Source organism: Panthera leo, chromosome D2 (genome assembly GCF_018350215.1).
Source record: "Panthera leo isolate Ple1 chromosome D2, P.leo_Ple1_pat1.1, whole genome shotgun sequence".
Lineage (NCBI taxonomy): Eukaryota > Metazoa > Chordata > Mammalia > Carnivora > Felidae > Panthera > Panthera leo.
This window is the reverse complement of record NC_056689.1, coordinates 62,307,439-62,322,111: the sequence shown is the minus strand read 5'-3', so window position 1 is coordinate 62,322,111 and position 14,673 is coordinate 62,307,439. Positions and strand designations below refer to the sequence as shown.

At 46.1% G+C, this 14,673-nt stretch overlaps 1 protein-coding gene across 9 annotated transcripts in view; it reads right to left on the bottom strand.

The window, feature by feature from the left end:
• SORCS3 (sortilin related VPS10 domain containing receptor 3) overlaps positions 1-14,673 on the bottom strand; it is a 590,282-nt gene that overhangs the window by 536,302 nt on the left and 39,307 nt on the right. For 7 of the 9 annotated variants that reach the window (XM_042908252.1, XM_042908255.1, XM_042908259.1 and 4 more), the window contains one exon: positions 13,190-13,467. The exons of 1 other annotated variant lie outside the window; for it this stretch is intronic. In XM_042908252.1, the coding sequence (XP_042764186.1) occupies positions 13,190-13,467 (278 nt within the window). Of the gene's footprint in view, positions 1-340; positions 465-13,189; positions 13,468-14,673 lie in introns of all 9 variants that reach the window. One more of the 9 variants, XM_042908257.1, reaches the window with a different exon arrangement.

Below are 14,673 nucleotides of genomic sequence, written 5' to 3'. Positions count from 1 at the left end.
AATAAGGAACCAAATATCTCCCTTGGTCTTTGGCATAATTTTGGTTTAAAAGGATCAGGAAAATTTAAATCTTTGTATAATCAATCAATTTGAAGTTTTATCTCCTTTAATATTAATTTGAACCCTTGAAGGTAACCTTGGTAAGTGTTTTGTTCACCAGTACATCCCCAGTGCCTAGCCAAAGCAACGGCAGAAAGTAGGTGCTTAATAAAGAAAAATGGGATGAATGGGTAATCCTTACATCAGCCCCATGAGGAGAGAAAGGTGGATATTCTTACGGTTGACAATAAACTCATTAAGGTTAGGTAGTTTCCTCAGGGTCACTCAGCCTAGGACTCACCAACATTTGTTGAGTGTCATTTTGCTAGAGGATGTATCCGAACTCCAGCATTAAGCAGAAAGATTTTTCTTTGCTTCTGCAGAGCTAAGATCAGGCCCCTGAGTCCAGTCCAAGGTCCAGTGCCCTTAAGATGGAAACGCAGCCACTAGAAAAGGGGCTTTTGGAAATACCACTTGAAATTGAATCCTATAACACACTTGCGCAGGAAACAGGAAGCGAGAAGGATGGAGACTGCAGGAACACTGTGAAAACACAGTTGTGCTTCAGGTGTGCTCAGGTAGAGGAACCCACGTAGACTCCAGCAGACTGTGCACACCAATGGTCTACAAACTACTGTCCATGGGCCAAATCTGGCCCCCCATCTGTTCTTGTAAATAAAGCTTTATTAGAGCATAGGTTCACCCATCCATGTACATATTTGCACATGGCAACTTTACACTATAACAGCAGAATCGAGTAATTCACCCTATGGCCCACAAAAGCACCCTATGTCCCTTTACAAAAAGAGTTTGCCAACTCCTGGCATATTAGATTCACTTAGCTCACTTAACAACAACAAGGGCAGCAGCAGCAGAAATGAAACAAAGTACTACTGATGTTCAATGAGGTGGGAAAGATCATTTTCCACCCAATACAAAAAAAAAAAAAAAAATATATATATATATATATATATATCACAAACCAATTACTTCAGCATTTGATACCTGCTTAGAAGCCTGTTGTCAATAATATCTACTCTTGCCTGAACTTTTGAACTAGATATCCACTCCTTTCATTACCAGTGCATTTACGATTAGCAATCATTAGAAAAACTACAGAAAACAAACTTTTTTTTACTTTATTTTAAAAGAAAAATCAGAGAAGTGCATATTGAATGCAGCGCTACAAATAAATGGAAACTCAGCATGCCTTATAAAATGGTCCAGATCTCATTAAATGATTTCTTGGCTATTATCTTTTGGGCTCACCAATGGATCTGAAAGGACTCTCCCGTGAAACTGAACACTCAAGGTGCTACTCTTTTGAAAGGAAACAGCATATTGAAATCAGAAAAGACAGTGCCCGATTGTTAGGAAAACGGATTTCAAATGAGGAGTGCCATGTTCTATCTTTAGGCTTTGCCACTAATATTCCGTTGCAAATTTCTTAACCCTCCCTATGTTTTACTTTCCTAACCAAATGGAGAAAATCATATCCATCTCCTACCCCTTATCTCCCTCCTCCAAACCAGTGATGTGAAAAGGATGCACAAAACAGCATTTGCTGTGAGCTTTTTAAGAGCCCCTCACAGGGACAGGCTAAACATTACATGTACGTTCTCCAAGGAGGTGGGGCTCAGTAAATATAAACATGACACAGGAGAACAAAACCAGGGTGTCACAAGCAAATGACCTATTAACTCATCTACTACAAAGCCTTATTCCAAATATGGCAACACACGATGGAAAACTCTTCATAGATTAAATTTTGGTAATCTCTAAGAGAAAACCTTCAAATCTTCATCCTCTAAGCAATTATTACTTTCTATCAGTATGAGTAGCTTTTTCTACAATTTCAGGTGGAAATTCAAAGTAAAGTTTAGTCACTTTGTCCAGCAAAAAAGCTTGGATTGCAGTTGACTATGTGATCCAATAGGTCCCTGCCTCTGATACCCACATCCTTCACTGCAGTTCAGGCTAAGAAAAGTCCCTGCTTTTGTTCCAGGTATGGGGCTGATGGTGTGGATCAGAGAGCATCTAAGGCCGTAGGACCACAGGGCCCCACCCCATGATAGCAAGCATCAGCTGGTATCACCCTGATCCGAGCCACTCTCTCTCACTCTCTCTCTGATCTGGTCTGTACCCACATCTTTGGGAAACTGCTTCTTCATTTTATCCCCTCCATTTTATCCTGCTGAGCAGTGCTCTCAATTAGAGAGTGCTGTCTCCTCAAGCTGACCGGTAATTAGCCCAGTGTTGGGGTGAACACAGGAATCAAGTAGGAACAACTTTTTCAGAAAGAAAAATAATGAAAGGGAGAGGAGGATGAGGAGGGAAAGGAGAAGAGAGACTGACTCTCTTGTCATCAGTGCAAGCTCTGAATGGCCATCTTACCCACCACATGGAGAGTGCCTGCTTGAAAAGGAAGCTGACCAGGAGGAAAGTAGAGTTGGAAGCAGGAGAGAAAAAGACAGACTCTTAACCACACTGAGCCTCTAGGTCCTGCCACAACTGAAGCTACATCCACTCCAGACATCTTAGTTGAGTTTTGGTTAATTTTTTAGTTTGGTTAAACATTTGGACTTAAACCAGTTTGAGTTTAGCTTCTGTCACTTGCCACCCAAAGCTTCCTTACCAGTACAGTGAATGCACATCTCAAGCCATCTCGTTTAGCTTCACGGAGGGGTCAAGTGACAGAATGTGGGAGGCTCATGGCAACCCATCCCACCCCTAAAATCACAGCTCAGCACCTGCCCAAGCACTCACTCATCTGAAGCATGGCCTTAGGCAGTGCTCTGACTCCGTTCTGTTCCATGACATGTTACGTTTGCAATATGTCAACAGCCTCTTGAATGGTTATTTATTACATTTTTATTTAGCATTGGGTGAGAAAATAATTTCTAAGAATCTTGGAATATATTATTTCTAGAATAAAGCTCACATTGCATCCAGATGCAATTATCCTAATGAGTAACTGTAAATCATCCATCTTTTAAAATCTGGCATATTTTAAAAATCTGTTAGCTCCTATTATGTTTTGCCAAGCAAGAGTTTCCTGGTTATCTTTTTATCTATTTTTCCTGATTATAACTTTTAATACTTTGTATCCAAATTCTTAAATCTTTTAAAATGATATTAAAGACTCCCATATTACAGTGACTTTCTCCTCCTCCTAAGATCCCACAAGTACCCTACCCTCCAGAAACACTGGCTCGCTCTTTCCCAGAAAGACCATCACATTGCTGCCCCAGGATTTGTTCAGGTGGTTCTCTTGGCCCAGAATGGTCTTCCCACCCATATCCCATTCATATATCCAGCCATCCAATCCCAGCCTGTCTCCAGGGGCCTAATTCCCACCTCTTACTTGAAACAAAACTAGGCATCCTAGCCTAGGGCTAACTCTCTCCTCTAGAGTTTGTACCTGTTTGCTACCTGGCATATACTTGGTAGAACAGGGGTCCATATGTACGATTAGTTTTATATTCTTGAGGAGGAGCCCTGAGGACTAGTCTTCCCTACACAAGCATGATGTCCCTTCCTGAGCTCTGCCCACACATCCAAGGATGGTAATGATAAAGTGGGGACATAGGGGTGGTGACCCAGTAATCAGGGACACCAAAGCCAAAGCCCAGAGTAATCAGCTGCAAAATATTTTGGTGGCCCAGGCCTTCATTCTTTTACATATATACCCTTGGGCCTTTTCTGTCCAAAAAAGTCCTAGAAATCAGTGATTTAGGCACTCTGTAAGTTGCCTTGGAAGCTAACAAACATGATCCAAAGCCACGCGAGGCATCACCTCTGCTTATGAGTATCTGACATTTCCTCACTGAGCCTCAAATTCATGGAGCTAGTAGGGTCCTAGAATGCACTTCCTTTCTCCATTCCTTTCATCTAAGTGTTATCCCATTCCCTTCATCTAAGTGTTACGTAGCCTCTAAGACCTTTCTGTTGGGAGACTAAAGGGACCCATGCTGCTTCCCTGACTCCTCCACCCCACAGGGACCCCACGTCCTCCAAAATCCTGGGGAAGGAGAGAACTCCATGGCTCATGATGGGCAACTGGTGACACGCTTCCCTGTGTCACTTAATCATCTTCTCATCTCCTCAACTGGATCGCAAGCTCCTCAGTATAGGAACACTTCTTTGCACAGCTGGGTTTCCTTCCCTGTGTCCAGGCCAGAGTCACGCAGGGTGAGCATTCAACAGCCATTTGTTTGGTAAGGGGTCTAATTAAGTCTCCTTAGAATGAAATCGCTCCTCTTTCCTCCTAAATGACTTTCTATTTAATTTGTGAGAGCTGATACACGTGTGTATGCACCTGTGCTAAAGAGAACAGTCAGCAATAGACTGAACCATGAGAGTGGCAGTAAGAGGGCTGTTGAATACCAAAAGTGAATTAAAACCCTAGAAATTCTCACCAAGGAATCTGAACACATGGAATTCATTTTGGGCTCCAAGTAGTGTGTTTCAATGTACACGGTCTATGTACACAACTTAGATATGTCCAGTGGTTGTTATTTGCAGGGGTCCAAGGACTTCAAAACAGGAAACTTGGTCCTAGGTTTCCTATCACTGATCCAATGGGACCTTGCATAAGCCAGTAAACTCTGACTCTCAGGTTCCGCATCTGTCCTGATCCACAAGAATGTCGTGCAAAGGAAATGAGGGAGGGTTCTGACAAAATGATAGTGTTGCATAGTGGATTGGCATGGCCCATGATTTCCTGGAGAGATGCTCCAATTAGTGGCCTTCATGAAAACCTCCTTTGCTGAACCTGAGGTTAATACAGCACAAAACACCTTAAAAAGTTGCCCTGTGCTAAAGCACAATGGGGGCAGGCAGCATCAGGTGCACTGGGCTTGCGTGGGCTCCTGGCTGACATAATTAAACCCCAGACAGGACTATGAATATGCTAAATGGCATCACTAAACCTAGACCCTTCACTTAGATGCATTAATGGGGTTATAGATCAACTATTATGTCACAGAGTGTGTTCTGGATGCATTTTGAAATTAACTATTCATAGGGGATCATTTTCAAAGAGTATTTACATGTTGGAGGCTCAGCACCCGCGTGATGCACCTGTTCCCTTTGAACAGCCCTCTCATCTGTAAAGCCTGGAACACCTGTGAACATTTAAACTGGCTGGGGTGACAGCCGTGTGATCGTCAGCATATGTGCTCGGATCAAAGCCCATACCCTCAAACTGTAAAGGAAGAAAACACCAGATATCCTAATGCCATGGTACAGGCAAAGCCCACCATACAGGAAAGGTTCTTTGTGACATCAAAGCGAATGTCTAGCAGGACCAGGGCCTGGACAATCAGACCAAAACAAACTTTCACCAAGAAAGACTTCAGTGCACCAGACTCTTTCTTGTCCAAATCTATCCCTGATGGTCAATGTCTCCTGAAAACTCAGTGCCTGGTTGCGTACTAAGCACAGCTAGGCCTTTTAATCTCTCCTCAAGCTGCACCGAGCCTTGAAATCAATTCAACAATTATTGATTCGGTGCCTATTGTGCATCCAGCCCTCTGTGAGCTGAGGGTCATTTATTTAAATGGTATAATGGATGTAGGAACAAGGATCTTTCACTGCAGCTTGGTTCACTATATTGAAAATATGGAAACAACTTTGATCCTCACCAATGGAAGTCTTAAATAAATTTGGGTGCAGCCACTCAATGGAGTATTGTGCACAGACATCAAAAAGAATGAAGGAGATTTACATATACAGATCTGGAAAGATGTCCAATTAGAGTATGTGGAAAAAAGTTACACAGTAGAGTTTATGATGGGACCTCATTAAAAAATATATATACACACATACATATATGCACGTACATATGCACACACATATATCATTAATCTATATGAATATAATCATACATAGAGAGAAAATCTGAGGAATACATATGCTAAACTTATGATAGTGGTTACTTCTAGGACACCAAATTTGTGTTGAGAGGCATTATACATTCCAGTAATGCATGAATTTCTTTCCATTTATTTCTACTTCTGTTATGATCACCTACAAAAGGTTATGTCAAAACGATATACTAGAACTTCTTCTCTCAATGGAGCCTCCAATATCCTAACCACTCCCACTGATGACCATCAGCTAAGTTCCCTAATGTTCCAGCAAATAAGAAACCACAAATACTCTCTTAGAGATACACACGTAGACACGCACATTTGGAGGATTGAAAGAGCAGATGCAGATGATAACACATTCCCACTTCCCCTACTGGATTTATAGCACTTCCTTTCCTCATTAATTCCCCACTAAAAGATTGAGTTTGGTTAAGATCTTCCTAAAAGCAAAGATATCTTTGGGAAGATCCTTCAGAGAACATATGGTTTCTAGTAAAATGTTTTTTAAAAATTACCCCAATAATATTCCATTACACAGAGCTGATCCAAATGTCCCAAACATTTCTTACAATGAAGTTTGACATGAATCAATAGGAAAGCTTCCTTCATAGCTCCAAAGAATTCCTACTTTCACTGAAATTTATTGAGCCCTGATCATGACTGCATATTCAGTATTTTTCCAAAATACAGAAAAGTGGCTTCAAATTTCATAGCTATAAATTTTATGAAATGTTAAAGCTAACAACATGAAAGGGACATTTACAGAGGTCCTACTGCTTTTCAAGCACTACACTAGGCACTTGAATCAGTGATCTCATTTAATGATCACAAAACAGAAGTGTCTTAGGTTGGGTACCCAGAACTCTGAAACAGAGATTTGCATATGGGAGGGTGTTTTCAGGGGAGAGGCTCAAGACAAGTGGCCAAGGAGAAGTGAAGCCTGGGGCCTGGGCAGAAGGACATGAAGTCTCCCCCTCTGGGAAGACAGAGGGATGATGCAGCCACAACAGAGGCCTCTACCCATCCACAGGAGTTCTGGAATTGTCCGGCCTCAGGTCAAGATGCCAAGCCATTATACCTTTGATGTGGACACAGGCTACCTCCAGGGAATAGGTGTGACCTTGGGTGAGGCAGCTGTCTTATGCTGAGGGTGATTCCTGGGGAAAGACTCAGCGGCCGGTGCTCACGGCAGCTGGGGAAAAGAAAGGCTCATCCTGCATCCACCGCATTCACTAGTAATAACCATGGTGAACAAGGAAATTAGCCCAAGGTAAACAGAGAGGCAGGATTTGAATATCTACTTCCAAAAGTCTTCCCCTAATGCCATGCTGCACCCCAAACCAAGTACCCACTTAGGGCACCTGACTCAGAGAAGGGTAGCTTTTGGTACTGGATCTCACACTTGCAATTTGGACCTTTATGCTGAGAAGCATATCCATCCGCCCACCAAGACAAAAGGGGTGAGGGGAGTCTTGAATCTGACACTAGAAGGAATCTATCAAGCCAAAGAGATCTGTCACAAACACAGAAGAAGGGCTTTGCTAACAACCACATGGATAATCAAGGCCCCGTTATTCTGTGATCACCTCTGCCATGAAGGACCTTACACAGAACCCTGTGCTCATCCTATTTGCACTGTGTGTTTACTGAAAGGCTTTGCTTCACATGCATGCTTAAAAGATCCATTTATTCCACTCCATTTCTACTATCCATGTTCCATAGTAAGACTAGAAACTATACAGGATAAACTGGATGGAGGAGAATGAACATTTTGGCACATGGGAGAAGATAATAAGAGAGGAGAGAAGGAAGCTGAATCAAACAGTCTCCATGCATAATGCTTCCAACAAAGGGACTGTAATCAAACCTCAGATCCATCCATCACCAGCTGTAAATCTCTATTCTGGAAGCCTCAGTTTCCTCCAGTGTTAAGTGGGAAGTGAAAAAGCACAGACCTCCCAGGGTCAATGTGAAGATTAAATGAGATGATGAACATTAAGTGCTTACCACTGTGCATGTACAGAAAGCATTTAGTAAGTGTAAGCTCTTGATTATTACTATCAGGGTGGTTAATATAATCGTCAGCACCCTCCCAACAACCCAACTGCAGCAGGAAAAGTCAGAATGAATGAAAGTGTGGTAGATGGGTTGGGTTTTTCTGAACCTTCTGTGAAGTAGGTTGACTTATAAATGGTTTTCCTTCCCTATTTAGAGACAACCCCTAAAACAGCAAATCCTCCCCCGAAATTCCCTATCCTGTCCTGCATTTCACAGCTCCCACAGTGTGGCCCCCGTGAAACGACAGGAGCTCACCCTCCCCGCCTGTGAGGCTCACACACCCAGCGAGGGCTTCCCAATCCACATACTGGAGCTCAGCCACCTGCCGTTACCTCTTGGCTTCACCAATTAAACATAAAGACGACATTGGTGCTTTCTCCTCTACCAGAGAAGGCAAGGCTCCCAGATCTGCCAGCCCCACAGATGCTATCTTTCTGTTATTAAACCTATCTGTGAATCCCCTAAGAAGAGCAAGTCTTGAAGCTCATGTGGCTCACAGAGGCTTTGCTATATGAGGAGTGCCCTTGTTTCTAAGTGTTTCTAAGTGTGTGGTCCCCAGCTGACCTCCAGCAGAGTCACCTAGGTAGCTCGTTTAAAATGCAGATTCCCAGGACTCCTGAGCCAGAATCTTTGAAGCAGGGCCCTAGAAGCTGCATATTTAAACAGATTTCTAGATGAATCTGACCCAACTGAAGTTTGAGGTCCCCTAGGATACAGGCATACTTTTCTTCACAGCCTAGAGCACCAGGGTTGGTTTTCACGATCTCTTTCTTTTTTCTTAACTTCCCCAATCTCCAAATCTCTAATGCCTGCCCCCATATGTTCCAAACATTCATTCATGCAGTAGCCAGCAAATCCTTATTTTACACTGGAAAACGTGTAGTCTATTAATGTCCCTGGGAGTAAGTAATCCATGGAGAGATGCTCCATTTTCTTAGGTAGAGTGTAAGCTTGACAAGGACAAGAACAGTATCATTCAACAAATACAAGGCATCCAAATACGGGGGCCCATCCCTGTGCAGATGGCATGGGGGATAGAGAAATGTAAGCCATGGCCTAACTTTACAGGATCTCACTGTGTATACACAGAAAACCGGATCCATCATGCCCAAAGGCCTCAAAGACACTTTGCATCTTGACCACTGAGGTGCCTATAATCCAAACTTATGGCTGGAAAGTCAAAGACCACATTTCTTTTCTCTGCTGATATAGGCACAGACCTCCCTGCTGTAGTCCATGCTTCCCTCTGTTTTTTCTCCCCAGGGCTTCCCATATCTTCCATTCTCCCTACCCTTCCACAACTGATGAGAAAGAAGAATGAAGGCTCAGATCCATGCTGAGACGGTCCCATCTCAGAAAGTCTGCAAGGCTGCTAAAAGACACCTTTCAATTTTTTTTTAATGTTTATTTTATTATTGAGAGACAGAGAGAGACAGAGCACAAGCAGGGAAGGGGCAGACAGACAGGGAGACACAGAATCCGAAGCAGGCTCCAGGCGCCAAGCAGTTAGCACAGAGCCCGACGCGGGGCTCGAACTCACAAACCGCGAGATCATGACCTGAGCCAAAGTCGGACACTTAACCGACTGAGCCACCCAGGTGCCCCTAAAAGATACCTTTTACATTAAAGCCTGTACCCAATCACCTGACCCCAAACCGGGTCCTGGTCAACTCACAAATATCTGCATGTGTCCACGCTGCCCAGTAAAAACCAGACAATGGGGTAAGGGGTCAAGTACCACAGTCCATTTAGTTAGCCAAAACAGACACACATTGAAACATCACAAGCCATACAGCGCGGACACATACGGTGAGGGACAGAACGGCCAATGACTGCTACTGTAACACCTCCTCCCATGTCTTGAGTAAGCAAAAGGAACAGAGAACAATGTTAGGAGAGAGAGGAGGAAAACCAGCAACGAGTGTTGTCTCCAAGGTAAAATGTTCCAGACCAGGCATGAAACGGGGAAAACTCAATGCCCCAAGCGAGGAGAGAGATGAACCAACACACATTTCCTAGGGTATGCAATACAAAGCCAGGCCTGATTCCTTTCTCTTTTATTGGTACTTATCCCACAGAGCCTTCTTTATTTGTTTCTCTCAATAATTTTTTTTTTTTTTTTAGTTTTCTAAACCCACACACAAAACAACTTCTTCCAACCTTCGCACCCTCCTCCCACCCAACTCTCATCATAGGAGGCCACAGCCTGGTTGCTAATGCAGTGGGCCAGCTGAGTCTGATAGGTCCAGGGGTCCCCCTGTCACTATGTGGATAGAATTCCTCTATTTGGTTGCTATGACACCATGGCGCTAGGGCTCTCCAGCCTTGTTGCCATGGAATCCTTCCTTCCCCATCCCTCACTGCATGTCAGGAGGGCAACAGCCCTGCAGGCAAGCTGCCCACAGGCTTCTGGCCAGGCCGGTCCCCTGGACAGTGTCCTGGAACGATGCGGTGGTCAGAGCCAGCTGCAATCACACACCTGAACCAAAACAGCCTGCAGAAGAGTTTTCTAGCAGACCCCTCAAAAGGTTAACTACATAGAAACAACCTTTTGTAATCTGTACCTGAAAACCAAAGTGCTCTGAACACACGTAGCTGCTCTCTTCCATAAGGAAACCATCAGATGGTTGCTGACAGAGGGGGGCCCTCCGTACAGTCTGTCTGGTCCCAAGAGGAGCAGCCAGGGCTCCACGGTACTCGTTTGGATCGTGGATCACTAGGAAACACCTGTTGCCTACCCACTACGCTCGAACCCAAGACTTTGCCTTCATCTGCTCAGTGTTCTCATGCTGCTGAAGAGGAGGGAGAGGAGGAATGTGGAAGAAGAAAAGGTTTAGTTTTGTACAATGAAAATAAACATAAAGCGTCCTGCGGTACTGAAGTGTGCACTTCTGAACTAACATCCTGCATCACATGAGGGTCTCGCTAGATGAGGGTGAGGCGCCCAGAGGAGGTGACACAAAACCTGGGTTCTGGTCCTGCTTCAACCCTGTGACTCTGGGCAAAGTATTTCTTCTCTGTGAGCCATGGTTTCCCCCTGTAAGAAGGCATGGGGCTCTGAGCGGATAATCTCTCAGGGCCCTTCCCCGGGTGGCTGGCCTACCCTCTTAGCAGGGGCTCCAGGGACTAGACTTCGGAGTCAATGCTCGGATCCTCAAGTCCACACCCTTACCTGGAGGGGTTCCAGGGTCCAGAGAAAGGCGTCACCACCAAGAATGGGCCTTTTTGAGTGCTCCCACATTTATAAGGGAATCTCCCACCTGCAGGCAAGGGACAAAGGCCACTCCAGACCTTTGGTGTGCAAATCCCAGAGCTGACCCAGGCACTCTAGCCGCTGTTCATCAAACACCTTACATATTTGCAGAACAAGGACGTTCCTGTTGGTTAGACAGTAACCAAATGGAAGAATTCCAAGGAAACATGTATTAAAACTAAAATGTACAAAGGGAAAGAAATGATAATGGTACACACTGGAGGTATGTGCTCCGATCAGACAAGATGGGAAGGTACAGTTACAGAGAAATCAGCCCCACATCCCTTCTCTGTTAACCACCTCTAGGGAATCCTGATCTGGAATTCCTTTTCTCCTGGCCTTCAGTGTTTCTGCTGCACGTGCCTCTCTCCACAAATGCCTTTCTCCAGCTTATCCACAAATGGCTCTGGGCCAAGACATGGGGACATGATGGTGAACCAGCCAAGAGGGGCTTGCCTTCATTGGTGCCTCCTCCAGTGGTGAAGACTGACAAAATAGAAATAAATTTCAGGTACGAATAAACTATTGTAAGAGAAAACAGGGTATTGTGATAAATAATCATCTAGGGGTAAGGTGAGTCAGGGCAGGCATCTCTGACAAGGTGACATCTAAGCTGAGATCTGAGGGTTGATACGGGGCCCATTTCGTGAACAGTGACAGGATGACGGTGTTCCATGAAAATCCAATAGCACATGCAAAGGCCCTGCGGCAGGGATAATTAAAAGACATGATTCGAGGAACTTCCAACGGGGATAAAGAGGCAGATATACAAACAAACAATCACAATTTCACAAGGTAATTTCAACAAGGGCTTCATTGGCACTACGGACAAAGCTGACTATAGGAGAAAGAGCCCTGAAGGTCAAGCCTGCCAGGGGCTGGTCAAGAGGGCTTCTCAGAAGAGGAGGTATCTGAGCAGAATTTTGAAGGATGAGTAGATCTTGCAAAGACAGAAGAAACACAATGCACAAAGGCCTGAAAGTATGAGGGGCACAGAGCTTTCTCAGAATGAAAAGCGCTTCCATTTACCTGGGACTTCATGTGGGAGGAGGAGTGATGGGAGAAACAGCAAGAAAAAATTAAGTAGACCAAAAAAAAGGTGAAAAATTAAGTGGACGAGACACGAAGGGTCTTTTACGCCAAGGCAAAAAGAATGGGGGCCAGAGTTTAGAGCCCCCAAAATAGATGGAACAACAGAATGTTAACCCGATGAAAGGACACCCCCAGCTGTACTAAAAACGATGGCACCTATGCACATCACATCCTCGCTTCCCTGGCCGGCTTGCACACCTGGAGGGGCGTGGAAGCGGCTCATCTCCCCCAGGTCACGCAGAACCTGCCCTCGGATGTTCCCTTGCTGCTGGGGGCTCGGGCCATGCTGCCAAGGGACGGTCTGGGAGTCAGCACGTGGAGGGGCAGAAGCCTGTGGGCTTGGAACAGCAGGTAACCAGGAATGCGTCAGAATCCCTCCCACACCAGCTCTCTCAAAAAGGCTGGGGGGGGGAGGGGGAGGCAGGTAGAGAGGAAGAGATGAGGAGGGGCCGGGGGGAGGACAGGAGGACAGAGAAGAAGGAAATGAGCAGGAACAGGAGAAAACTGGAGGGAGGTGCCCTACACACCCACCAGGGTGAGAAAACTCAGAGCTCCGCTGGCTGCTTCTCTCAAGAAGAAAACAGAAGCGGTCCCCACTGCTGTGCCGCTGCCACTGGGAACCGGCGTGGAGCACCTCCCCACGGGCTGCTAGTCTCCGTGCCCACGGCCTGCTGGCAGGTGCTGGCGTCTACGCGCTCTGATTCACAACGCCCTCCGCATCCACGGAGCACGCAGCTCTGCTGAGTCCCCCCCACGCACACAGCCCCTCACCCCGGCCACCCCTCCTGCCCCCGCCTCCTCCCCATCCCCCGCCTCCTCCCGGATCCCTCTTGGCCATCCTAGTTAGGATCAAGCTGGGGGAGGAGATCCAGACCTGGCTTCTGAGAGGCTTGATTGATGAGGCTTCCCAGATAAAATACAGGACATTCAGTGGAATGTGGATCCCAGATAAATAATGAGTAAATGTGCTTATATTTTTATTTGCTAAACCTGGCACTGCTGTGGCTGAGGGTTCAGGTACGCAGATGCCTCCTACTTTTGCTCCAGATTCCTCTCCCAAAGCTATGGATGAGGGTGATGATGAGGGTGGCGATGATGACAGTGACGATGATGACGGTGACTCATGTTTTGAACCATGATGTGCCAGGCACTCTGCAAAGCGAAGTGCACGCCTTATTTCATCAGACCCTCAGGACGACCCTATGAGAACAGTATTATTACTATCTCCATGGTACAGACGAAGAACCTCAGGCTTAGAACTTATCTGAGGGCACACAGCTAGGACGTGCGAACCAAGATTGGAACCAGGACAGACAGGCTCCAAAGCTATGACCTCTAGCGCTAAGCTCCCCACCACTCTCTCCAGACGCACGGTGGATTCAAGAGCCACCAGTGAGCCAAAGCTTTGATACGCTGAAATTACTACTTTCAGTTTGAAACCACTGGCCCAGGAGAGTACTGAAGGGCTTCTCCTCCTGTACTTACTCCTGCATGGTACCCTTCCAGCCACACCCCTGTACTTACTCCTGCCTGGTACCCTTCCAGCCACACCCCTGTACCTTACTCCTGCGTGGTACCCTTCCAGCCACACCCCTGTACTTACTCCTGCGTGGTACCCTTCCAGCCACACCCCTGTACCTTACTCCTGCATGGTACCCTTCCAGCCACACCCCTGTACTTACTCCTGCGTGGTACCCTTCCAGCCACACCCCTGTACCTTACTCCTGCGTGGTACCCTTCCAGCCACACCCCTGTACTTACTCCTGCGTGGTACCCTTCCAGCCACACCCCTGTACCTTACTCCTGCGTGGTACCCTTCCAGCCACACCCCTGTACTTACTCCTGCATGGTACCCTTCCAGCCACACCCCTGTACCTTACTCCTGCGTGGTACCCTTCCAGCCACACCCCTGTACTTACTCCTGCGTGGTACCCTTCCAGCCACACCCCTGTACTTACTCCTGCGTGGTACCCTTCCAGCCACACCCCTGTACCTTACTCCTGCGTGGTACCCTTCCAGCCACACCCCTGTACTTACTCCTTCATGGTACCCTTCCAGCCACACCCCTGTACCTTACTCCTGCGTGGTACCCTTCCAGCCACACCCCTGTACTTACTCCTGCATGGTTCCAGCCACACCTCATGCTCTCCCAGCCCCTGCTCTGAGCACACCCTCACACTCGAAAGACAACTTCACATCAGTCATTTATACCTTAATGTGTATTTGTGTTCGGTGTGACCTCTCCCAGACATCTGAACGTGGGGCTGTCTCATAAAAGAGAATACAGATATTCACCATTTAAAAAAGCTCAGTCGCTAGTGACATTTTGTATCAAGAAAGGGCTTTTCCACTCACTCA